Source organism: Homalodisca vitripennis, chromosome 8, assembly GCF_021130785.1.
Source record: "Homalodisca vitripennis isolate AUS2020 chromosome 8, UT_GWSS_2.1, whole genome shotgun sequence".
Lineage (NCBI taxonomy): Eukaryota > Metazoa > Arthropoda > Insecta > Hemiptera > Cicadellidae > Homalodisca > Homalodisca vitripennis.
Genome location: NC_060214.1, coordinates 112,972,409 through 113,000,224, shown reverse-complemented (window position 1 = coordinate 113,000,224; position 27,816 = coordinate 112,972,409). Strand labels below are relative to the sequence as shown.

At 34.3% G+C, this 27,816-nt stretch overlaps 2 protein-coding genes across 3 annotated transcripts in view; both read left to right on the top strand.

Moving 5' to 3' along the window:
* LOC124367915 (syntaxin-like) overlaps positions 1–11,277 on the top strand; it is a 68,015-nt gene extending 56,738 nt beyond the window's left edge. For both annotated transcript variants that reach the window (XM_046825120.1, XM_046825119.1), the window contains exons 5-10: positions 2,059–2,253; positions 4,143–4,219; positions 5,975–6,112; positions 8,234–8,344; positions 10,122–10,395; positions 10,526–11,277. In XM_046825120.1, the coding sequence (XP_046681076.1) occupies positions 2,059–2,253; positions 4,143–4,219; positions 5,975–6,112; positions 8,234–8,344; positions 10,122–10,319 (719 nt within the window). In that variant the 3' untranslated portion in view covers positions 10,320–10,395; positions 10,526–11,277. The remainder of the gene's footprint in view (positions 1–2,058; positions 2,254–4,142; positions 4,220–5,974; positions 6,113–8,233; positions 8,345–10,121; positions 10,396–10,525) is intronic.
* A 9,131-nt stretch (positions 11,278–20,408) lies between these two features.
* The window catches only part of LOC124368329 (syntaxin-like), a 32,569-nt gene continuing 25,161 nt past the window's right edge, over positions 20,409–27,816 (top strand). Inside the window, exons 1-2 of the mRNA XM_046825603.1 lie at positions 20,409–20,519; positions 21,824–22,102. Of these exons, the coding sequence (XP_046681559.1) occupies positions 20,409–20,519; positions 21,824–22,102 (390 nt within the window). The remainder of the gene's footprint in view (positions 20,520–21,823; positions 22,103–27,816) is intronic.

Here is a 27,816-nt window from a genome sequence, read left to right as displayed (position 1 = left end):
ATATAGAAAATTATTTCGGGGGGCTGCCACACTGGGTGAGTTAGGAAGTACAAAATACCTTCGGGACTCTTTCTTCAAAAATAGGGGCTAGGAAAACATCCTCCGAGAAATTGTTGAACTTTAAGGAATTTTAGGCAATAAAACAAAACTGAATAAACGGCAGCTCTCAATGTGGGCCATGTCTTGTCACAGTAAACATGCTCTAAATCATCTATTTGTTATTTGATTTTAATAATTTTTTGTCATTATATCTGTGAAAACCCCCTCTAAAAACTGCTATACTTATAATTTTTGAGAAAATAGCTAGATTTTAAGACATTCCAAGTTTACAAGTTTTAATGTCCGCCATTTTGAAAACACTAATAATAATTGCATTATATTCTTTTCAGTAACTGACCTTGTTATCATAAAATCTGAGCCCAATTTGGTATAATTTAATTTATTACTTTTTATGTTATTAATTAATTAAAACACATACAGACAGACAGATGGGAAACTAAACACCGGAGACCCATGTTCATATGGTAAAATACGTCTGTCTTGACCTGAGCAATAACGGGATACTTTGTCCAGAGAGTTACGGGACACTCTGTATAACAGTTTATCTGGAAATCAGCTGAGTATACTATGCATAGCTAAAACTAAAAAAAACAGGATTAGCTATTTCAGTCGCGATTATTAGGGAAGCAATGGCTTGACAACCATTTCCTGTGTGAAGCAACAAAGTGTAAGCGTCAGCCTTGGAATTTATCATGTGACCAATGAAGTGTAAACAATAGACACTGTCACATCGGTTGCCTCAGGCGGAGGTGCAGGCTCTTGTTATTCTAATGAAGCTGTGAACGGATGGTTTCAACAGAGCACAACACGTTTGGGAACTGCATTAACGTTTCATCATTGTTATTACGTGCACCCGCTGTCTCAGATGAGAATTCAGTAAGGACTTCATTGCCACTGTGCAAAGACGAAGAACTAGAACTTAGTGGTTGCGATAAACTATGACAAAATCTTTGATTGATGATGACCATTAGAAAATTGTAGTCTGCTAAAAATAAAGCAGCCATGGTGGTAAGGGCTGATTCGATGTGATGTTGAATTTAGCTCCAGATAACCTTCCTCTTACGTGCAGCATCTGTAGTCGGATGTTGTTGCAGACTTTGGAATCTGGAGTCATGTTCGTCTGAAGGGATCCAAAAATAGTCGGTGACGAAGAACGAAGATGCTCAAAACGAACCTCCACATCGTTTCGACGTCAGAGACAACCAGACTACAAAAAATAGTGCAATCTAGGTGAAGAGGTATTCTCACTTTCTCAGCTGGTACACAATTGAGTGCACTAAGATGTTAACTGACACGATCCTAAAACCTGAGTCTTCTACACATAAAGCAGCTATGGTGGGCAGGGCTGATTCGACGAGATTGTCGAATTTAGCTCCAGTTAATCTTCCTCTTACGTGTAGAATCTTCCTCTTACTCCTGGAATCTGGAGTCATGTTCGTCTGAAGGGATCCAAAAATAGCACTTCTAATATAGTCTTCGTTCTTCGTTACCGACTATTTTTGCATCCCTTCAGACGAACATGACTCCAGATTCCAGGAGTCAAGTCTGCAACAGCATCAGATTATAGATTCTGCACATAAGACGAAGGTGAACTGGAGCTAAATTCAACATTCACATAATTGTTGTGCTTTTATGAATACGATATAACATTTTGTTAACCTCCCAGATTTTAAATAACTAGGGACACAACTTATGATCGACCCACCAATCAACAAATATTCTGTCGAAAAGTCTTTGGCAAGTTCGTGTTCCAGCCGTAGAGAAGCGGATATCACTAGAAGACACATATTGTATAGGGATCCATACATCTCCGAGTAAACACCCCGTCGAAAAACGTAGGTCTTTTGGCATTTTCGTATAACAGCTCTACAGAAGTGGATATTTCAACAGTTTGAGAACTTGTCATATCCTGAACCTATTCTCATCACAAGAAATCCACTCATATCCCAACATACCATTGAAATACTTTTGAAATTTATTGACAGTTTCTTGTTACAGCGCTTGAGAAGCGGATTTCGCAGGAGGAGGAAGACCTGTCGGAGGGCGATCCTGTCCCTGCTGGGCTGAGGATACGTCGCACGCAACATGCAACGACGTTGCACCTATTCGTCCAAGCGGTGACAGAGTTCAACCTTGAGCAGGTCGACTACAAGGAGAAATGCGAGGAGAGGATACACAGGATAGCCTCTATAGGTAGGAAGCTTCAATTATCCTACATTATCATCATTTCTGATTCTTCTGTATTCTTTCCAGTCTTTCACTTTTATCTACTCCTCTCTTTGTCTTGCCAATAGGAAAGTTTGTGTTTTCCAATTGCATTATCCCATTTAGCAAAATGCCAACCCCGTTTTTTTTCTAATAGCGTGGTTAATTGTTAAATGGAAAGGAAGGATTTACGATTATTTACCAATGTTTACCTCCTAAATCCTATCCTCTATTAGACCTTTTGGTGTACTTTCTACACACTTAGTTAAAACTTTTTGTTGCGATGCAACACGTGTTTTCCGTCTGCCCCACAACATTTAATACGTCTTGAATTCCTCTGTTATCGTCTATTTGACTATAATAAGGATTTTCTCTAATTTAAAATCCAAGATGACTATTGAAACATCCTAAGCCTTTGATTGGAAGTCACTAAAGTTTTTGAATCTTAAATTGTCATTAGGAAAATTCAACAGCGACATATTAGTTTTGCTCTGAAGATTCAAACACTGGGATTTGATCGCTCCAGAGGGCACCTGGTTCGGTTCTCAGAAAAAGAGATGAGACAATGGTTGGACCATGACAACTCGGCGATGAGCAGAAGCAGCAGCTGTGGTTTCCAGGGCAGCCACAGGCCTCTCTGTACGCTCTGATGAGTGCTGCTCAACCGCGAACAGAACAAAGACAAGAGTGACCCGTGTAAGTGCCTTGCACTCACTGGCCTTTCTCTTTCATGAATATTTAATGCATTTATTTAATCAACAGCGATTACTTGTGTTGTTCTGCAGTGTCTTTATCTCGCTGCCTCGCTTATCTCGTTTATCTGGTAATTGAGATAAGAATCTAGGTCACACAGCACAGGAAGGAGGAAGACTATTATTCGTAGTGGTGGTTTCCATATAGCAAAGTCTTGTGAAAATGTGAAGAGGACACGAGTGCAGATAATGAAAAATAATTTAAAATTAGAAGCACAGCATGTTGTGGTCTTCATTATTTTTTTAAGAATATGACTGGCCGTTAATGATTGTTGTTACAATACAATTCTCCACAAACCTCCACTAGAGCCACTGCAACCTTGTTGCCTACCTACTGTCATCATTAAGGGCACATAAACTAATTTTCTTTATTTTTTTTGTTTAAGAATTGACCAATTTTATTGGTATATATTTTTTCTCCATCAACTAAAGTATAAAGAAATGTAGTAAAACAAACAGCGTAAATTTGCATGTGAAAAGTAGCAAGATGTAATTTTGTAGTGGTACACATTTGAAGGTTATCTAACTTACATAATTACATAATTTTTTTATTAGCTCAACCCTATCTTTCTGGACTATTTTGGAAATCCAGAAAGACTACTTATGTAGTTGGCAAAATCCAACTGAAGAAAAGTTTCAAGATTAAAATTGTAATTTTAGGAAAATTATTTTTGTTTTTAGCACATATTTTTAAATGGGCTTGTGTCCATTGGGCGCTCTGGTAACAGTTTGTTTATTGGTTTTTAAAACAAATTCTGACAACAATTTTTGTTTGCAGTAAAAAAATTAAAAAGTATTCAAATTATTTCATAATTCCAAAATTGTCAAGTTGTATGACATAACATGAGAAAGCTAAGAAGTGCGGTGTAAGGAAACGAGTAAAAAGCCCAACCAAGAAAATAGAAAATTAAAAAATAAAAATTGTTTATGTTTACGAAAAATTAAACTAGTTTATATTATTGATGACAGAATTATAAGTATTTCAAATATGTATTGGAAAGTAGTTAATAGAAGTAAAGTCAAATAATACTGATTTCTAGCAACATTATTTCCAGTGAGGATTATAAATTATGGAATTCTCAATCATTACATTAGTCTCATGCCATATTGAAATGTTTGTCACAGCAAAAGCGGAAGTCTCGGACGAGAAACTAGAAGAGCTGTTGGAACAAGGGAATTACGGATCAATATTCAATAGCGATGTAAGTATTAGTCAGTTATATTCACGAAAAATAAAAAATTCTAAAAAAACAAAAGATTCTATTACCTACCGTTGTTGTTTTAACAATTAAGGTTACAAACTAAGATGTACTAAAAGTAATTATAAAGGGTGATTATTTTATTGGTGCGGTTTTTAAAACTAAATAAAAAAAATGAAAAACAACCTGCATTGACATAAAATGCATTTATTTGAACTACAGTGTCATGACATTAACGTTTAAAAATGATTTCTGGCATATGGGCTCCATTTCGTTCGCGTAGAAAGCCCAATCGAGAAGTCCAATTTTCGAATACTCTTTCCAGCAGCTGTGGTTGAATTCCGCCAATAACTCGACGAATGTTAGCTTCCAAGTCATTTAAAGTTTGTGGCTTGTCAGCGTATACTTGAGACTTAACATATCCCCACAGAAAGTAGTCTGTTGGCGTGATATCACACGACCGTGGGGGCCAGTTGACACTACCTCTAAATGAGATGATACGTTCACCAAATGTTTCTGCCAAGAGGCCAATTGTGTCATTTGTCGTGTGGCACGTCGCGCCATCTTGTTGGAACCAGACATTTTCTAAATCCACTTCAAGTTCGTTTAGCTGAGGAAAGAAAAAGTCCCGTAACATTGCCCGATAGCGTTGACCATTTACCGTAACAGTCTGGCCAGCATTGTCTTTAAAAAAATAAGGGCCAATAACACCACCTGCCCAAATGGGGCACCAAACGGTAAGTTTTTGTGGATGAAGGGGCATACCAACAAATTCTTTTGGGTTTTCATCACTCCAAATCCGACAATTCTGTTTGTTGACAAAGCCGCATAACCAGAAATGAGCCTCATCACTGAAAAAAATCTTGCCTGCGAAAGCTGAGTCACGTGTTATCTTATGTTGAGCCCATTCAATGAAATCAAGACGCTTGCGATAGTCTAATCGTTTCAGTTCTTGCACCAACTGAATCTTGTATGGATATAGGCGTAGATCCTTCTGTAAAATATTCCATAGAGTTGAGTAGCAGATCGCTAATTGCTGCGCACGATGACGAATCGACACACTTGGATCCTCTTCAACACTATGAGCAACAGCATCAACAGCCTCTTCGGTCCTTACTGTGCGGCGTCTCTGCCGATGCTTGTCAACAAGAGTGTGGGTATTACGAAAACGATTAACCAAAGCTCGTATACCTGACTCTGATGGACGATTATGAGGTCCGTAAATCGGACGAAGAGCTCAGTAAGTTGCCGGAACTGAACTGCGGTTTTCAAAATAAATTTGCACTATTCGCAAACGCTCTTCTTTTGTAAGTCTGTTCATGGTTACTATACAATAATACGCACTAGACAATACAAATATCAAAATGACATAAGATAATAAACAAAGATCAGCTGTTTTATTCAAATTTAATTGTTGTGTTTAATAGTGGTGCCAACTTAAAAACCACACCAATAAAAAAATCACCCTTTACATATAATTACTTAATATATATGTTATATATATATATATATATATATATACAATAATCTGGAGAGAAGGTTAGATGTCAGTCTACAAACTGGTATTTTATTTAAAAAAGGAACATGGAGAGGTAGTAATTTTCAGTTTACCTAATGTCCTTGAATGTCCATATAGTTTGATTTAAGAAACAAATCTACTTTTTATTTTAAACTATGTACTCCATGGAATAAGATAATCTTTATTTATAATAATTAATGTAATTACTTAGGGTTTAATTTATTTAAATTGATTTACAGATAATAACGGAAACACAAGAAGCGAGGAGGGCCTTAGAAGACATCCAAATACGACACGAGGAACTTCTAAGGCTCGAGAAATCCATCAAGGAGCTGCGAGACTTATTCGTGGAAATGGCGATTCTCGTCGAACAGCAAGTATGCAATATTTACGAATAATTATTTTAATATTGAGTTAAATGTATAATTATGAGTTACAACTACTTTTTAGGTCCTAAAGCAATAAGATTTTTACACCATTTTAATTTTTGTCGTATTTGGTCATATTCTTAGGAATCTTCGCTATGTTGAGAATATTTCTTTTAACCATGTCAATAGCATAGAGTAAGAATAAGAATTTAAGGTTCTTCAATTAGGTAACTTCGTTTATCATGAAGTTCAAACAAAAGTGAGTAAATATCTTACGTTTTAATTTTTTCAGAAACCATTGATTAGAGGACACATTTATTAAACTAACCAAATATCTGCTCCTGAAGAGATATTGTTAACAAACAAAAACATTATAATCAACACAAGCTATAATTAAAAAAAAAACAAGCTGAAATAATTAGAATATTTCGTTGTTAATTAATAGAGACAAAAGGCTTGAGGAAAAGGGTCAAAACCCTCCAAGCACCTTTGAATGATATTTACATCTGACGAAACTCAATTAACACAGTGATTTGTAAGGTTTCAATAAAAAGTAAAAGTTTTACAACTATCTAACAGATTGCTAGCAAGTCTGTTTAAATACGAGTTAAAAAATTAAACATTGGTTTTTCATATAGTAAAGTACAATACATTACCTTGGATTATATCATTTGTAACTCAAATAAAATATTAATCTCATATTTTTATATTTACCACATTTATAAACATTATTATTTAAAGATGTAGCCAGCCTCTCAATTCTCTGTCACTCTACTCTCAACCAATTTGGTTGATTTTCCACTCTACTCTCTAACGCTTTTAGACTCAATATAAACACTCTCTGCAATAAAATATCTGCCAAAGAATCACTTTGTGATTTCTTCATTTCTCCTCTAAAGACTCTCAAGGAGGCCATTTTTTCTTCTTTTCCCTCAAGGCAGAAAATGTCTCTCTCATAACTCAAACCATTGTTCAACGAAGATTTCACTCCCTCGAAGCTAAACTTCAAAGTAACTTGAACCTCAGTACTTTGCCCTAGGTCACACAGTTGAGTGTCCTGACCCTGACTGGTCACCTCCTCTCTATGAACTGCCCCATCATGCCATGTTCAAGCAGACTCATACTCAGACCAAATTTTCAGACGATTTTGCCAAGGCCCATGCTCTCAGGGGACTCTGCCACATGTCTACTTGAAGGGATAGTGTCAATGGATGAGATAGCTTAATCAAATTACTGAAACTCTATTATAGGCTAAACGTGTTATATTGGTCATTACAATTTCGAAGAAACTGTGACTAGTACTTAAAAAATAGTAAAATTACTTTCATTTTAAATTTAGATTTAGACTTAGATTTAACAATCTCTATTCGTGATTATTTACATCGTGCATTCAAGCGGAAAAGTCAATAATAGTTTCTTGTGATCAAACAACAAATACCTCAACACTTGTGTCCGGTCTGATCCGACGAATCATAACTGGAATGCCGATACAAAAAAAAAAATTTCTTCAATTAAGGATAAAAATAAAATTTACAAAAAGCTTTTAAAGATTTTTCAACAAATCTAAAAATAATTTCAATCGGACAACTAATAGACTAAATATTATACGTTTTTAGAGTTCACAAAATTAATTAAAAACGGTTTGATTAATAAGACCTTTTCCATTTTTCAGCAACGCATATTGAATCTTGCTATCATTAAAAAAAATAATAATATATTGTCAATAGGATAACGATTGGTGGGGGGTGAAGCGGTGGTTGGACGGGAGGGGAGGTGGGCGAATATCTTTTCCAGGGCCCGTTAAAGCTGTGTACATGCTTTGATGAAATCCTCATTCATCAACGTTGTAAATGAGGACTAAAAGTGTTGAAGAAACATTTTAGCTTCAAGAACAAAACACCCAATTTCTAAAGCTAGGAGGAGGTTTTGAACTCAGAACATGGGTTTATAACTAATGCAGTTCTGTATGCTCTGCCATGTGAAAGTTCATCCCTTTGTAACTAGCTCCAACCATTACCCAAACTCGTTTTATATTAACATTTTGTAGTCTCTAAATACCGTTTAGAGGATTACACAATGATACTCATTGAAAACATTGGAAAAGTGTGTAAAGTCTCTCTTGTTGTCCAGGGAGACCTGATAAACAGCATCGAGCACCATGTCCTGGAGGCTGGGGAGGCCGTAGAGACAGCTAAAGTGCAGACCAAGAAGGCCATCCGATACAAAGGAAAAGCGAGAAAAGTAGGCTACTTATATTACTGTTACATTGTACTTACATTAGCTTGTTATGTTATCTTTACATATATTTTAAAAGGTTATTTAGAAATCAAATGAAGATTTCTTTATTATTACTGAAGAAGTAATAATAATATTCCCAAAATGATATTCCTTTGCAATGTAAAACATGCTTGTTCGTATAATTTTACAGCCCAATCTTTCTTACTCTAAGTACAATTAAAATACATACATGTGGAAATTGAACACCAAAATAACAAAAATAATTTTACAATTAAAAATGCCTCAACTCTAAAACAAACATTTTTGGGGTGACCCAAGGATCAATATTGGGACCTCTGTTACTCCTCTCTTACCTTAAAGTTATTCCAGAGTTAGAAAAGTTGTGTTTGGTGCCACTTTGAGGCTTAGTGTATCATCTAAGGAGGAAGTCGAAATGTCAGCCTTCCTCTGTTTATCAAACCTAAATCAGTTTTTCCAAAGAAGTAATTTAATTTTGAATGTACATAAAACCGTTTATGTTGAGTTTAACGCAAATAGAGTCAGAAATCAAATTAGTCCCAATATGCAAATCGAACAAGTTTCTGTACTGAAAGCTGAAGAGGTAATTCTTAGGCCTAACTTTGGGCAGTTCCCTAAATTGGAATAAACACTCAGATAAGACCATCTCAAAAATTAATTCTGGTTTATACGCTCTTCGTAGAATGTCAAAATTGTGTACAGATCAAACACTAAAGTCTATATATTTTTCGCTTATTCCTTCACATATTTCGGTATTTCTTTATATGGAGCTACATCAGTAAACAATTCAAATTCAATTTTAACCATTCAGAAAAAAGCAATCCGTATTATTCTAAACTTGCAATGGAACGAATCAATTAAAACGCATTTCTCTCGATTGGGAATAATGACAGTTTATAGTGCATATATCTATAGCAATGTACTGGCAGTTTTTGAAGTTCATAACGGATAAAGATTGTAAGTATTTATGTTACCATTTATTTTATAATCATGTAAATTATTCATAATTAATATTGTTTATTTTTTATCAACTTTAATGGACTTATTGTGGACTTTACAAACACTCACTTATGTATTTAAATATATTTGTTGTGTTTATATTCTTGACACTATACATGTGTAAACTTTGAATAAAAATGTTTCTGATTTCTGACCATTCTTAATGTATCATACATAATATAAGGTTCAGAATATTTTGGAATGAGGCAATATGAGGCAGAATAATTTATGAGGCAATTACTTTGGATTACTAGACGACTACAGTTCTTAAACCAACTTGTAAAATATACATTGTTAAAAAGAGGTGTTTTTTTTGCCAATTTATTTTATTCCAGAATTCCATTTTACAAATAAAAGCTGTCAAACATTGCAACAAGTAAGTATTATTATTGACAAAATAATATTGTTCTTGGTAGCTCTTGTTTTGATATTGGCACTTGTTGCTTATATCTACTTCAGCTTCATCAGACCTTGGATTGATAACCCTGGCTGGGCGACTCCCTAAGATTTGTTACCACCATCTTTACTACAGCCCCAACAATCCTACAAGTAGTGATAACATCTTTATTTTTTCAGAAAAAGATCATCTTGTTGGTGATAGCTCTTGTTTTGATATTGGCACTTGTCGCTTATATTCTACTTCAGCTTCATCAGACCTTGGATTGGCAACTCTGGCTCGGGCGACTCCCTAAGCTTTGTTACCACCATCTTTACTACAGCCCCAACAATCCTACAAGTAGTGATAACATCTTTAATTTTTCAGAAAAAGATCATCTTGTTGGTGATAGCTCTTGTTTTGATATTGGCACTTGTCGCTTATATCTACTTCAGCTTCATCAAACCTTGGATTGGCAACTCTGGCTCAGGCGACTCTCCGAGATCTGTCACCACCACCACGGACTACAACCACAACCACAACCACAACCACAACCACTGTTGCTCCTCCACGGGCTGTACTTAACTACAGTGATGACAACTCCACATCCCTTGCTGACTCGCCTTCTTCGTTATAGTTTACCAAATTCTGCACCAAAAAGGTATGCCAATAAGCTGCTTTTCCAGATAAGACCTGTAATGTTATTGGGATTTGACAGTCCATTATCCAACCGTAATAACTCCATTATTTGATGATTGTGAATAATTTATTTTAATGTTTTAATTTTTCAGATCTGACAACAACCACTGCTGCCCCCTCTCCCCCCTCCACCAATACCTGACAAACCAAGGACAGAAGAATTCACCCCTATTGTGACTCATCATTATTAAATTTACCACCCACAAAAATCTATCAAATCTGTTCCCACAAGATTTGTTAATTTACTCAATTTTAACATTTTTAATGTTACTGCAAATTTTGCTTTCAAAAGTCCAATCATACTACTTCTATTTTTTACCATATATATTTTTTAACTGTTTTACGTATTTCAAAAAAACCCTACAATTTTAAATTTAGGTGAGATATTTCCTTTTGTTAGATATCTCGTGGTTTTGTTTAAAATCAAAAGTTATTGATCTTTGTGAAATTAATTTCCAAATACATTAGTGTGATAGACAAGTATGCTTTCCAACACAATAAGAATATCAATGAGATTTAAAATGCATTAGAGTATTTAAAATTTTTTATTAATAAAGTATACAAGTTTTTAAACTTGTTTAACACTTTTAAGCCACAATCGGATATATTGGATTGTGCTATACGGAAGTCTTACCAGCCAGTCCAATATCGGACCAAAGTCTTTACTTTGTTTCGTGATTTTTGGATTTTTCACGTTTTGTAGAGGTTTCTAAGACTGTACAATGAACCTAATATCTAAATGTACATTTTTCAAAGTAAGAACTGAAAATTTTGTAATGCATGTTACAAAACCTTAACAAAACCCTAACAAAATGAAAGTCACTTGACAGAAAACTTTTTACACTATGGAAACTGAATAAAATAAATTTACATTTTAAATGAAAAATTAAAAAGCGTTATTGTTTTCTAGTATAATTTTTTAACGGCAAATGCTGAAAACAATCCTGTTTCCTTCACAATAATTCTTCCATAAAAAAACATTTCATAATTAATAAAAAACATATTTCATAATTATTGGAAAGCCTATTTTTACTTGTCTATAACTTTAAAAAATGTGACTTTCATAAAAAAATTACTTGACTTGTGGTAACTTTGTATTTCAGGTGAAATATGTCAGGGAAGTTCAGGTATTTACCAGGTGAAATATGTCAGGGAAGTTCAGGTATTTACCAAGAACGTAGCCAGAAAAAAATTTTTATGGGGGGAGGTCAAGACAACCGATATTTTCCCAAAGTGGACAGAAAGTAAGGCCCCATTTTGTTCCTTAAAAAATTGTTGACCCTTTTTTTTGTTGAGAACGATCTTTCAGCAGTACTTGTATACTGCAATACTGAATTATTTAAATAATAATAATCGTAATAGAAAAAATTGAAAATTTGGGGGGGTCTGGACTCCTTGGCCCCCCTCACTGGCTACACCCTTGGTTTTTTTAAATAAAAATGGTGGAGTTTTAAATTGTGTTCCTTTGTTGTCAATAAACATATTTAAGAAACCAAGACTGTTGTAATGCTAAATTTAAATAAAATCTCTCATAATGTAATATTTCTTTATATTTTTTTTAAATATAGTTTTTATTTTTCTGTTCCATAATTGTTTTTAACAAAGATTTTATGTAGAGTTAAGTGTTAATTACAACGTAAATAATTGACTTAAACTTGACAATTCGAATAAGCTAAAACATAATTGATACAAACTCCTGACTTAAATGGTTGTTGCTTTTTGTTTGTGATTATTTTAGAAGTAGTATTACGTTGTGTTAGGTTAGTATTTATGTGAGTGTAGACTACTTAAGTCAACTTAAATGTAAAGATGTTACCTACAAAAGCTGTGATATGTCCAGGTCGATTCAACTTCGGAAGAAACTAATATGACTGTTGTAACTGATTGTAAATAATTTTGTACATTCTAATAAAAACGTTTGTAGCGCTGGAAGATAGCTTGTTTAAGAAGATACTTCATTTTATGATTAATTGCTGTTGTCTATAAATATCTGGGCCAAGTTATCATTCCTATAAAGCTAAGTATTTTTAAACCCTATAAACAGAGATTTAGAATTAGATTATAAAGTTTGTTTAGAGATTTTTTTCATTTTGTGATATTGTACTGTATTACTAGAGATGTGATGTAAGTAAGTTTGTATATTTATTAATTTTACACGTGTATGAATCGAAAGAAGCTAATGATCAGTTAAGCAAACTTTTTGTAAATAGTTAACTTTAACCCTTTGAGTACTCTGCGTCGATAAATATTATGTAATTGTTAGTTCAAAGATGCTGTTTAACAATATATCGGTTTGGTAACAATATATATTGTTTTGGTAACAAGATATCGTTTTGGTAACAATGTATCGATTTTGGTAACAATATATCGTTTTGGTAACAATATATCGTTTTAGGCAACAATACATCGTTTTGGTAACAAGATATCGTTTTGGTAACAATGTATCGTTTTTTGGTAACAATATATCGTTTTGGTAACAATGTATCATTTTGGTAACAATGTATCGTTTTGGTAAACAATACATCGTTTTGGAATTTAATGACAGTGCCATTGATTTTTATCTAAATACAATATATTATAAAGTTAATACCTAATAATTTATATAGTTTTCACAATTTTTTATATTTGTTTTTTTGTGAGACTGATGAATATAAAGTTGAAATTTAAAATAAGCAAGAAAATTCTACGGCAAATAAAAATGTCCGGAAATAAGCCATTGTCGTGAACGTGTTAATGGCCAGTTTTTAAAGTTTTTAATGTAGTATTATTAAACTATTCAAAAGTTGTTTTTATTATGGTACCTTTGGGAATTATATGCAGAAAATCTGTTTTGCAAAAAATGCGCTCTTCAGGTTTAACTTATAAAAATATAGCACTCAAAGGGTTAAAAATAACTAATTTTTTTGAAATTTGGAATTGTAAGAGAAAAAATAAACAGTGATATCTATTTTTTTTAATGTAATTTTTAGGGATTACTATTTTTTGTTTCACTTAGCATTTATGAAAATACAAGAGTTTTCAATTCATCATATAACAAACATATTTTAATCAAACGACATAAAATAAAATAAGATCCTACTAAATATTTTGTTTCTTATATAGTTCAATATAATCAAATTATTTTCCTCAGTTTTGTTTTGTGTAGATAAAAACTCTTAACAATGAAAGAACATTTTATATTTTTAAATAAGTAATTATTCTTAGTGATAAAAAATTCATTTAACAAGCTACAATTCACTACCTATTCATTACAATAAGAACTGAATGTTTTACATGTGTGTAAATGCGTTTTCCGCTGTGCATGAATTATTTAATGTATTGTTAAGCAGTTCACTACAGTAATTTTGTGTTTGTGTCGCATTTATTCATTGTAAAGTATTGTGTGTTGCTAGTCTCTTTATTTTATACAAACAAACAACTGTTATTTATATGTGTTATGTTGGTGTAAATAAATATTTTTATCAAATACTGAATTAGTTACATTCATTCTCCTTCTACTATCACTCCTTTTTGAAATATAATAACATTCTAAATTTCTGTCTTTGGATTACTATTAGTGTAATAATAACATGCAATAATAATCAAATGGAGAATAATAATAATAATACGATGTAACATAGTGTGTTGTGCTTTCACTAATTGTTTATTACATTAATATTATTAACATAACAATATTGTGAAGGGCTAAAAAACTAGTGGAAACTGTTTTTGAAGTTACTAAAAGAAAAATAAAGCCTATTTAAAGCAAGTGGGGCCAGAGTCTATCTATCAGAATTTTTATTAGATTCTTTTCTTTCAATCTAGTGGGCAGTGTGTATTATTGTTTGAGCGAGCGCGCGGGGGGCGCATGCCGTTTTTAATGTGGGAAATGTTTAAATTGGATTTGGGCAAGAATTTTTCATTTGACCTCCCCGAGTAAGATAGGAACCCAGTCATGTGACTCATCATTATAGATTAGCAGCCTTCATCTTCTTCAATTCAAGAAGGTCATTTTCGTAAATTGTTTTATTGTTACAAAAACTTTGTTTTTAACACATATACGATTGCACATGACAAGTTTTAATCTTTGAAAGCCCTCTGGTGTGGTTTTGACATATTTAAATTTTGTTCTACTTTGGTCTACAGTATATTTTTTAGAATAGAATAGAATAAATTTTTATTTTGAAAATATTACAATAACACATTATATACATTGGTATACACAATGTAATACATCAATAAAGGAAGTAAACAACCAAATGCATACACAATGTACAAACCTAATAGCAAGACTTAAATAAAAATGTAACATTCTTTGTAAATAAAATTAAAACAAAAACACTCGTAAATTAAAAGAAATAGTTTCAAAAATAACTAGGGCCTCGAGAGCAAGTGCCTGTGGAGAGGTTTCCCTTTTTGATTACAAAAATATTTTTTAGCTCAAAGAAAATTTTCAATACAACTTTTGATTTTTTTCATAAGCTCCTAAAAAAAAATTTATTAAAAGTGTCTCTGCAGTTACAAAGCAAATGAAAATCCACATAAATAAATTCAAACTAAAATTTTACTGTTACTTTCTTGAATTAACTAGGAACTATGCAGAAAGAAAATCTAATTTATCAAAACCCTAATAACCACCTTCTTTAATGTTTTGAGAAATAACTTTATATTCCACAACTAATAATGAAGAAATTATAACTAAACATTTTTAGTTCCCAAAAAACAATAACTAATGCAAAAAATGCTAGGTTTAGGCTTTTGGAACTGGTATTGGTTCTTGCTTTTATCTATTGTTTTTGTAATTAATTTTTTGAATTCTGGGTAAATTGCCCCTTATACATAAAATATTGGTTTAAAAGGACTTAATAAACATACAATATATTTAAAGGGGGAAGAATATTTAATCAACAAAAATAGGAAAAGATTTCCTCCATTGCATTCGTTTTCGTTTAATCAAACCTTATGAAGTTCTTTTGTTTGGAGTTAGAAGTGGCTTTAGATTTGATTCGATTAGGCTACACACCCCAACAAAGATATTCCATAGTCAAGCCTACTATGTTGACCAAAGAGAAAGTACAAGCATTCTTAACGACTTCTTCAGTGCAAATGTTGGGGGGGGGGGTGGGGGGGGGGGGGGGTGGGGGGGGGGGGGGGTGGGGGGGGGGGGGGGTGGGGGGGGGGGGGGGTGGGGGGGGGGGGGGGTGGGGGGGGTAATTTTTATTTTAGGAATTTTTACATAAGTTTTCAAAATAATTGTTCGCAATAACACGTTTCAGATTAACGTTTTTAAAATCCACGTTTTAAATTTTTGTAGATTAATAAAATAGTTAAAATCGTACAAATGCTAAAACGTATATATGCTGTCATGGCTACTTATGGAGATAATGTACTTTAGTTCAAACATAAATGATCCACGAGAATAATCTATTTTAATTAAACATGTAGTAATTGACCATTTATGACTTGCTTGTATGCATTTCCTGCTCCGTATGGAATTGTGAAGTCATCTTCTGCTTCATACTCATTTTCTATCATTTTTTGCCAGAGTAGACTGTCCGCCACACTTTTTTCTATTTAATCGACTGCTTTCTATTCCTTGCTTTTTCATTCGGAACATGTCCTGTTTTGTAGGCTTTTTACACAGTTTACCCCAGCATAATCCCCAGTTTACAAAACACTTCACAATAACATTAGTAGGCAGTACAGGAGGCGATACAGTCTAATCGTAAAAAGCAATCATTTGTCAATACATAGATTTTACTGTAAACTCCAAATAAAGACCAAATTTAATGAAACGTTTAAGTTATGCTCAGTACAAGTCCTAGTTATATTTTTAATATTTTTGGAAGAAAATAAAATAATATTTTACTTTTTATTTTTAATATAAAAAAGATTTTAATATATTTAAATAGTTTCTGGTTTCCTTCTTTATATCTCAAATACTATTAGTGCTACACCTATTTTTAGGAGTTAATCAGGTCACATATAACAACAATTTGAACTGTAGCCTAAGAATTGTGATTCAATTAAAAAAATGTTCATATAATTAATGACAGTTTTAAGAATAACGTGTAATATTTTTAAATTTAAAATTTTAAACACTATTTTTATTATAAAATATAATGAAAATAGATAATATTATGCTATGAATACACAGTAACAAGAATATAATTATATATTTTCACTTAGCACAAGGGTTTATAATATTATTTAGAACACCAGAACTGTTTTAATAACAATAAAAACGTTTATGTGAAAAATAAACATATTATTTTCGATTTCATTTCAAAGTATAAAAAAAAATAGCTAACACACTAAAATAACAATTGGGAGAGCATCAACTTCAGAATGTCATTGCTTTAGTCTTTAATTGAGGTTACAGTAAAATATTTTATTATGCGTTTACATAATGATTGCGAACAAACGGTATCATTCACCCTTAATAACGCACTTTTAATAACTCATACATACGATAAAATACCTTTCGGTACTTTAGTATTATCCAAGGTCACTGAATTTGGAGGAAGAGATTTTCTCACTGGCAACCTAAAAAATCCGTTATTAGAAAAAGACTGACATTATGGACGATCGTTTCTTGTTTCTCTGCCTCCAAAAAGGATGTGATAATCCGTGAGAGGGTGGCCACACTGTCCCCTATCTACTACTTGTATATTACGAAATTGTAATTAGATTTAGATTAGGTTATCATAAATATATGCTGCTAGTAGGACCAAAGTCAAACAAAACCTTTACGAGCGCTCACGTGATCTGAGCTGGAATTTGGATACATTAAATCTAGGGAATGTGTTTGGATACATTTGTTGGAATATTGGGAATTTGTTGCATTATCCAAGGGAGTTTTCCTTCAGTCCGCACTGATGGCCAAGGAGATTTCCCGATCGTCACTTTCTCGCTCGTTCTCTGATCTTAGAATCACATCCCATATCATCCCAACTTTTTTCCGATCGTCAGATACACGTGCCCGAATCATCCAACCTTTCCGACGTCCAGATTCACGTGCCCACATCATCCAACCTATTCCGACCGTCAGAATCACGTGCCAGATCATCCAACCTTTCCGAACGTCAGAATCAACGTGCCACATCATCCAACCTTTCCGACGTCAGAGCAACGGTGCCAGATCAATCCCAACCTTTTCCGACGTCAGATCAACGTCCTAGATCCATCCCATCCTTTCCGACGTCCAGATCACGTATAATATTGCTGATGACAATAATAAACTAGGAAAAATAAATGGCAAAAAGCTACCGAAAACAGGAGTACGCACAACAGCCGAGGAACATAATTAGCAATACAGCTTCTCATTTTCTACACTGAACTAAGACCACATAAAAATGGATTTTCCACATCCGCTGGATCTATCATATAAAATATGTTTTATAGTGCTTACATAATTAATTTATGATAAAAATAAATAGTTTTTGACTGTAATTTTCTTTTAAAAATTAGTCTTTAAAAGTATTGACTTTTTTAAAAGCAAATAATTTTCTGCAGTAAACCAAATAAACAGTTATTTTTATTTGTTTCACACTCCCGACCTCGGCCCCTTAAGGAGGGAGAAATAAGCAATATTAAAGAAGTGTATGTAAATTTTTTTTTCGAAATTCAAAATAGTATATATTATTATTAATGACCTACCAAACTATGATTAGTAATTTTAAGTGATACTAATATAATGGCTAAAGTAATAGGCTTAAAGATTTAATATTGAGAAAGTAAGACATAGTACGAAAAATCCGTAGTCAGCATTGATACAAAATGAAAGTTTACCCAACTAACCGAAGAGTTATTTTTTTATACTATTGAAGTTAATTATTTTGTTGAAAACTACAGGAACAGAAACTATATTCCTACCCTACTCGGTTGATTGTAGAACTAATAAATAATTCCTATTTTAATTATTTATTAGTCATACGATGATTGATTCAAAACGTTTTTGAAACTCACCCCTACATGGGTAAAAAACAGGTTTTACATGTATATTTTGAAATTGAAATTGTGGCCGTTATTTTTTTTAATTATCTTATTATGAAACTATCTTTAGCCCAATCACTAACCAAAAAGTAAGTATAACATGTATACATATTGATGGTTAGTAAATAAAAAAATTAATGCAGCATGCATTATTTTTAGACTTCCCTTGAAATTTTGTATCAATTTTTTAAAATATTTTACAAAATGTTGAGGTTTGATAGTGTTTCCAAAAAACTATGTTCAATCAATCTGCCCGTAGTTACGTTATTGTGTTCAATCAATTTGTACGTAGTTACGTTATTGTGTTCAATCAATTTGTACGTAGTTACGTTATTGTGTTCAATAAATTTGTACGTAGTTACGTTATTGTGTTCAAATCAATTTGTACGTAGTTACGTTATTGTGTTCAATCAATTTGTACGTATTACGTTATTGTGTTCAATCAATTTGTACGTATTACGTTATTGTGTTCAATCAATTTGTACGTAGTTACTTATTATGTAGACTAACCGTTGAGTAATTGTTCACAATATTACAATAGACTACACAATTAGAGAAAGATTTATTACCGTTGTTGTATAGGCTAATGATAATAAACCAATGTGACAGGGTGTCCAAGAACCCGACAGAGCTTACTGAAAATTATACCAACTAATATAACAAATAATTCCATCACTTGTGTCGTATGATAAAATGGCACACATTTGTATCCAGGTTGTTTACAAATTTGTTTGTTATGTGATTTTCTCGCTGTCACTATTGTTACTAATAAGACTAATGTAAAAATGATTTGAACCCTTCGAGTGCCAAGTGCCGGTCGGCCTGTGGATATTTCCGAAAAGTGCCACCAAGAATCGATGTGATCGGCCTGCGGATATTTTCCGAAGAGTGCAAGAACCGATGTGATCGAACTGCGGATATTTTCCGAAGAGTGCGAAGAACCGATGTGATCGGCCTGCGGATATTTCCGAAAAGTCCCAAGAACCTATGTGATCGGCCTGCGGATATTTCCAAAAAGTGCCAAGAACCGATGTGAAACCGTTTGCGGATATTTCCGAAGAGTGCCAAGAACCGATGGTGTGATCGGCCTGCGGATATATCCGAAGAGTGCCAAGAACCGATGTGATCGGCTTACGGATATTTCCGAAAAAGTGCCGAAGGCCGATGACATCGTGTTATTTCACACATAGGAAATAACGAAATGGTTGCATAATGTATTAAAATAAAAATGGAATTTTTCTTAAACAAATTCAAAAAATAAATTTGTTTTTATAAAATTTTTAATTAAAAATGCAAACAGACTGTATAATCCAAATAAATATTATAAGTCATATCCTACTTTCCTCCCCAAAACAATAAAACAAACATTTATCCCATTATATATGTTTTTGATAAAAATTGTGAATTATTTGGTAGAACACCAAATGGAATTTGGGTGGCGCCACCCCCCTAAAAGTGCTTTGGCACTCAAAGGGTTAATTTTATATTTACTTTCATTTAACCCCAAAATCAAAAGCGTTCTTCTTTGAACCAGGAGGAACTTATGTATTAAGTTTCAATTCTCTATGACCTTATTATTTTAGAGTTATCGCACAGACGTCCAAAAATACAGTGTAACGAAACAGTTGCGTCGGATCTTAATATCTGTAACTAAATTGTTATTACTTCGTGTCGATGTAAAATCTTGCACATAGAAAAAATGTATTTTATGATTCATTATCAAAAACATAGTCGCCCAAGGAACATCGGGCTCCACGCAGTGCAAAGAAATCATTATAGAAGTGGGAAAGACCAACTTCCCGTGTAAATCTTACATTATCAAATTATATTTTATGGTAATAGACTACAGCCCACGCCGTAAAATTGAGGTTTAAAAGAGAAAAAAAGTATATTTCCGTATATTTAGTTACGTTTTTTACGCCTTTCCTGTTGAAACGGGAGTAGTATAATAAGTGGTAAATAGGACACATTAGAGAAAAAGAAACTCAGAGCACAGAAGAAATGCCTCTGGCCATAGACAAACACCCGGATGCAAAAAGAATTTGCGACCCTTCCAGCTGTCCTCTGGATTATGACGGAATTACCCCAGCCCTGGACAGGATTTGTTGGACAGTATGGCATGTTTTTTTAGGGTAAGAATATTAGGAAACCCACCATTGCACTTAGTCCTCATTGCGCTGCTTCAGGAGTGGACAGGGTGACAGAGGTAGGGGCCACCTCTTGTCCGAGATCCTATGATGGTAGGTAATTAACGGACACTATATGACCTTAGGAAAAGGGGAGGTAAGGTCTGTTCCGGCTTCTTCCAGACAAAGCGGGGCAGGGGAAACAATCCCCCCCCTTGTTTTTTAGGCTTTAGGAATCATTTAACAAGTGCCCTTCCACTCTAAAAATTATTATCCTTCACAGTAATCAGATATAATAGGCAAATCCTTTTTAAACCTTACCTCGCCATCTGTGGTTAGAGATGTGCCGCTCCTGGACCATCCATTGGGTTGCTCAAATTGTAATTCACACAGGTTTTTCCTGTTCGGATAGATTTTACCAGCAGTTATAATAAACTCGTCCTCGAGTGACATCACGGGTTTCTCTTCAGTATTTACGCCTACTATACAGGGTGTTTGAAAAGTATGGGTACGGCTTAATATTTTTAAAACTCCATAGGAGATAACATCTATAAACTTTGCACAGTGTCATATAGCTATCTAAAACTATTTTTCCTTGCTATTACCATGACATGCCAACCATGGGGGGACGGCCCACAGAGGAAAACATGGAAATCTTAAATTGAAGCATGGGTCGAATGATACCTCATTTGAAAGAGTCCTCACTTAGTAGAGTTGAATTCCGCAAACCGCATCTCAAAAGTTTTAATATCCAAATCAGAAATGGCGGGTTGTTTTAGGTACACATTTTTGAAGTACATTATGGCGCTGCCTTTTCTGACTGGATCCGTCGTATTCGATGCGGTTGGCGGCGTTTCACTCTCTACTAAACCAATGTGTTTTCACTGACTTCTTTTAATTAGCAAATTATGTCATCAATTTATAACACTCAAATAAATAAAATACAATAGAATACCGATGTTTTTTTAGATATTGACTCGACCCATGCATCAATTTAAGATTTCCATGTTTTCCTCTGTGGGCCGTCCCCCTATGGTTGGCATGTCATGGTAATAGCAAGGAAAAATAGTTTAGATAGCCATATGACACTGTGCAAAGTTTATAGATGTTATCGCCTATGGTTTTTAAAATATTAAGCCGTACCCATACTTTTTCAAACAACCCTGTATAGAGGATAGGAATGCAAAACGTTTGCTCTTGGAAGAATTTGGTGACAAGCACTCAAGGAGAAATACCGATGGAAGACCACTCTGTAGAGCCATCAGAACGAAAAAGAATGGTACTTTATAGAGCGGGAAGGCCCATGAACCGATGGGAACGGTACTGTGCCGACCGTACGATCTTCGTCGTGATTCCTCAGTCGACCCGGGTCAGAGAGTCGGGTGGAGCGACTCCTCCACTCTCTCCGCCTTCTCGGGGGACGAATGGAACTACACAAACACACCGACCTTGGAGCCAACCGTTATACTTCGCTCACTCCTTCGACCTTTCACGAGTTCACTTGGCCGAGCATTAGGCGAGCAATCATTCCACGAAGTTTTCTCCTTATTTCCCGTGTATCAGCCTATGGTAAATTCATTACTTTTAATGGTCTAGTTTTGTATTGTGATTGAATTAAATTACTAATTGTCCTATTCAAAAGCAGCCTATTTTTCGCTTGTTATATCCCCAATTGACCTAAGGAATCGATGGCTATGAGGTAGTCGAGCCCTTCTAAAGAGGGTCTTGCAGGAATCTCTTTAGGGATATAATATGCTAAACTCTATGTACCTATGTGCCTTTTCTATGTATCCTGGAGGTGATACTTGTACTGCAAATCAAATTGTAATTGATTCAGGGCATGGATATTCACCATTGTGCGACTAGGGGATAGGGGTAGGGTCAATTACAGAATTCAAGGGGATAAGTTGGCAGCTTTTCATGCTCTTGTGTCACTGGTTGGTGTCAACATGTTCAGTAGGTTTCCTGAAGGTATTAAATATTTTAAAAAAACATGAAAGCCTAAAACTAAAACGTGTATAGATGTTCAGGATTTTTTACTCAGTTGGATAGTATAAGGATGTTTTATAAAAATATCAAAATTATTCCGGGTCTGATAACAAATTGTGAGTGTAGAAAAAATATTTAATATACAGAAGGGGCGTGAATGTGGAGGAAGGGAATTACCCTATTTATAATTGTCGTTTTTATACACTGATGTTCTTTTAACAGCTATAAAGTGATATTATTATTTATAGTATTTAATCCGGGTATACCAGAATATGTGCAATGCTGTATTTCATCTCAAACGTCCAGTGATAAAGTAGTAAATTATCGGTGGTAAACAACACACACGGTGGGTAACAAGGATTTGTTATGATACTTTCGGCGTACTCTAGTATCCTGATACTAGAATGTGGACGTAATCTTTCTGCGTACTTCTGACATCCTGGTACTAGGATGTGGAAGGGATTCTATAGGCGTACTTCTGATATCTTGATTCTAAGATGTGGCAGTGATCTTTTGGCGTACTTCTAGTATCCTGATATTAGAATATAAAAGGGGTTTGAAGATTCAAATGAATGTGGTTTGAGTATATTGTAAAACTGCGTCACTAATCAACAAATTAAAAATTCAGTTTCTATCAAATATAGGTGTGTACTCAGAAGTCCTCTCGAGAAGAAGGCTTTTAGAAGGCGCTAATATTTTGAAATTAGAAATCTACTGAGGGAAAGCCAAGGTGATTGTCTGAAAGCTACAATACCGGAAAGAAAACAAAGGAAAGGAGAAATGCTGGGTAATGGAAAAGAACAATAGCAATAACTAAGTTAAATGTTGGAATTTTGAATATTATCGGTTTCTTACGACAAAGGACATTGTGCCGGAAAAAATTGTGATCATCTGGTTCTTGAACACATTTTGACCACGTGATTGTTGAGTGGGCCACAGAGCAAAGGCTTTTGGCAGTGATCTCGAAGTAAGTACAGCAGAGTTGAAGAGACAGACCGTCGAGGAGTTGAGCATTAAAGGAGACTGAAATAACTAAAAAGATTTTAAGCCTTTTTCAATAAACTTTGATTACTCCTGAAACAATCAAGAGGTAGAATTGTATTAGGAGATGAAAAAGCAATAACCACCATGTAGAACTGAAGTGGGTAAAGACAGAAGTTAGTGCTTGAACACTCGGTTGTATACAGCAGTAATTTGTTTATATAACAGTTATTTGTTTATAACTTACAGGCTTCATAGGGCAGCAATTAATACAGAACAACGGGTTGCATAGAACGATCATTTGTATAGCACAGAAGTTGTTACAGACAACAGTTACTGGGTGTACAACATTTCCAAAAGGGAACAGTAAATATAGAACAATAATTTGTAATAGAATAGAAGTTACAGTTACTGGACGTATAACAGTAATATAGAATAGACATTTTAAAAGGGAACAGTAAATATAGAACAATAATTTGTATAGAATAGAAGTTAGGATAGACAACATTAGTTTGTAAGACAGCAGTTAGTATAGAACAATCGTCCTTTATAGATCAGCCAAGTATAGAAGAGCACTAGTTTGGAACTGCTGTTTAAAATGAAACTTTTTGCTTTAACTGTTCAGCATGCTCATCAGCTTTGAGAGCTACAAGGTTGTAACCTAAACGCAATTAAATTATGCGTTATATTACGAAAATAACTCTTTATCATAATATAATTTAAATAATATATCCTACACTATTGTCATTCCACAAAAGGCACTGTTAAGATTTGGAATAAATTCTTCCAAAGAGAAAGACTTGTGATTTAGAAGTGTTTCAGAGAGGAAGACTTGTGATTCGGGTCAGGTGGGTTGACCCTCTAGTTCCTACATCGGCGTGACAATATCTCTCTGCGGTATAAGCACATATTACCGATACCGTTAATCCTTTCTCTCCGCGCTGGTTGGTACCACTGGCGTCCGAGCCTTCCAGACATTACAGTGTCCACAAGTCTAAATTCTTTAGGTACTACATTTTGTTGTTTGACTGACTCCCAACCCAGTGTTTGTCTCGACCATCACCGTAGCGCAGTGGTAAGGTTGCAGCTCTCTATCCGAGAGGTCCCGGGTTCGAATCCTGGGGAAGGTCAATAAAAATTTGCATTTGTTAGGACAGTTTTTCCTCAAACACGTTAAGAACCTCTTATAAAATGTCTCTGACGGGATAGAACTCTCATAAAAAATTAGGGAGTCATACACGATTAGTATGACTAATTATATGCACCAGACCGTAGAAAGAATCGCGTCAGCAAAGAAGCCATAATTAAAGAATAAAAATAATATATCTAACAATTAGCTAAAATGTTCAAACCAATTTGTAGAACAGTAATGTCAATAATACAGCTATATTAATTTAGATAAAGTAATTTCCGTGCTATTTTCTTTTTTTGACCAAACTGTTATCATCCAGAACTACAAAATAGTACAGTAGTAAGGCGTGAACTGTTCGTCATAAGTTTAAAATTCATATTAAATATGATAAATACTTACAAGAGTTATTTCACTATTATTATGAGTAAAATCAAGAAGAGCTCGATAAGTGAAGTATTTCATTTCATCTTGTAGTAGCCCCTTGTAATAGTTTCTACAAGATTGAAAAAGTATTATCACTTTGAAATAGGTAAATATATAAACACTAAAAACATTATAATTGTGGTTTTAATTAGTTAATAAATGTGGGAGTATGTAGAATATATTGAAAAGAATGGGATTATTCAATAACACTAAATATATTTTACTCTGATCGTTACAATTGTTATTGATATAGAAAATTTGAAGTTTGTCTTTTTCATGAAAAATGACACGTCTCTAAAAAGAGTTTAAAAAAAATGTGAATGTACGAGTATTAGTAGCAGTGTCGTCTATAAGGTTATTGTCAACTGTAACACAATGCAAAGTTGTAACAGAACATTTGAGCAATACATAGTTATGGTAATGTGTACAGTTATAATTTAAAATTAATATCAATATTAAAAATACGTTTTGTAACGCAAAAAATTAGGCTAGATGCCTGTTACGTGTCGTTTTTAGTAGAAAAATATAATATTTGGATTGAGTTAAAAGATTTGTGTCTGAGCTCGCAAACGGATTTTAGAAGTTTAATACGCCGGAAACTAGAATCCAATTTTCCTCACTCTATCATTAAATATTTGCCCAGAGCGTAGTGGCAGTCAGTCGTCAGTTAAACATCTGAGAGGAAGTGAAAGTTCTCAGTTTCCAGTAAGGTTGGTTACAATACTGCAAAAGTCGTTTTCCTACATGGGAGAACCTCCCAAAATTAAGATGGTACCAACCACATCAGATTCCCCAATTTTTTAAACGCCCACATAAAGTAGCGTATCCCATTATTGGGAATATTGTTTTCTCCCGTCCCGTTCGGTTTGGTGCGGCAACACTGGAGTGACAGGGAAACTCAGTGTTTGCAACGGTTTACCGTCACTTTGCACACCTATTGACAAATTATGTACCACGGTTTTTTAAACGGACACATATTTCCTGTGATTTTGCCGCGGTTTCCGGGTCCCAGACGAGGAGTAGAAGTGAGAGAGTTGCGGTTATTGGCATAAACCATGTGTGAAAAAGAGATTCTATCGCATTACGAATTTGAAATAATAGATTTACAGAACAGGATGCCTTAAGGTGCGTTTCGGAATCCATAGTTAAACTTGTACCTCCATTATCTTTCCAGTTCCCTAATAGCGGGACACTGCTTGGTGGACCGCTTTACAAAATTACACATATGGCATTCCACAACTCAATCACCAAAATGGCATGGTCCTTTTGAGTGTCCTTATTAAAAGACAAAAATACATTTACTGTACAAATATTACCAAGTGATTAAATATATTTATGTGGGCCTGATAATCTTTCATTTGCGGTGAATAAAATTAACACCACCTTTTTAGTTTTAATTTTGGTTGGTAAAAATTGTAATGCAACCAATTCAAACTGTTCTGAAATGGATAATGGAAAATATAGCCTGCAGAAGTGGAGATTTAAACGTGTTCATGGTAAAGTATTGGAGATTTACTTTGTTGAATTGCTTTAAAACCAGTATATAAAAGTAGCCTACATACAGAATCCTCAATAAACTTTTGAAAAAAGAACACGTGCAATAACAAAAACGAGGAAAATAGCAATCAAATTGCCAAAAAACTGGCAGCATTCTTAAAGAAGTCATATTTATCACTGATTGATCATATAGACTGTTGAGTGGTTGGTCTTAAGCCTCCCCGACTCCCATCCCCCATTAATCTTTATAAGCGGATTGCATCATTGGCTCTTCGGGCATTGTATTCTTGACGTAGGAAGTAAGGTTTAAAAAAACTCCCCAGGAGGGTTCACTCCTGGTTGGTTTTACCTTCCATTTGGGAACCTACACTTGGTTCAGCAAAAACCGACGGCCCACTTAAATCTGGGAAATTTCCTATAGATGCCCCAGGAGCGGCACATGAGGTGAAGGGTGGATCGGTAGATTCTAATCTACTGCGGGGGAATGACTGTTGGAGTTGGGGGGCTCCCTAAGTGTTGAACGCACTTTTTAGCCTAGACGAAAGGGTGGGGCCACCCCTGTCCGTTTTGACTGGAGACGAGACAGAGATTAATGCCCAAAATCCTTCCTCATGGATCTTGATAAGAGGCGGCCCCTACTTCCAACCTTACCCATCAAGAATATATCCTGTCACTGGGGAAGCAGCGGGGAAGGACCTTTTAGGACTAAGTGCAATTTCAAAGCTTCTTGATCTTAAAGAAAAAAAATGGGTTTAAGAAAGCGCTCTAATATTAAAATTTGTGGAAGTGAAAACACATCTTAAAACATTGGCTCTACGAGTTTTGAGTTTGTTAATTAAAATGTCTTTCTACAGCGGGGTCAAAGTACTTTTATTTGATTTTTTGTAAAAATTTTCGCCTCGTTATGGATTAAAAGAACTGCAAAGAATTGAGGTCCAAGTACAGGACAATAAGGTCCAAAATAATCAAATTTTTAAGTAGATTTAATTGTTTTTTAGTGTCTGATACCGTTGGGTTCTGTCTGATTTTGTAAAAGTAAAAATATTACCAACACAAAACACTAACCACAACCAATCTAACTCTAAATTGCGTGTAGAAAACTCTGTTTTACGCATTAGTAATTTGTTAAGGTTCTGATGCATGAATCAACTATTCATTTCAGCTCAATGAAGCACAATACGGCAATTATTGAATTTTCCGTGTCATTAACATTTAAAGATGAACACACCTTTGTGTACACGAGCGTGTATGGATACGGCAG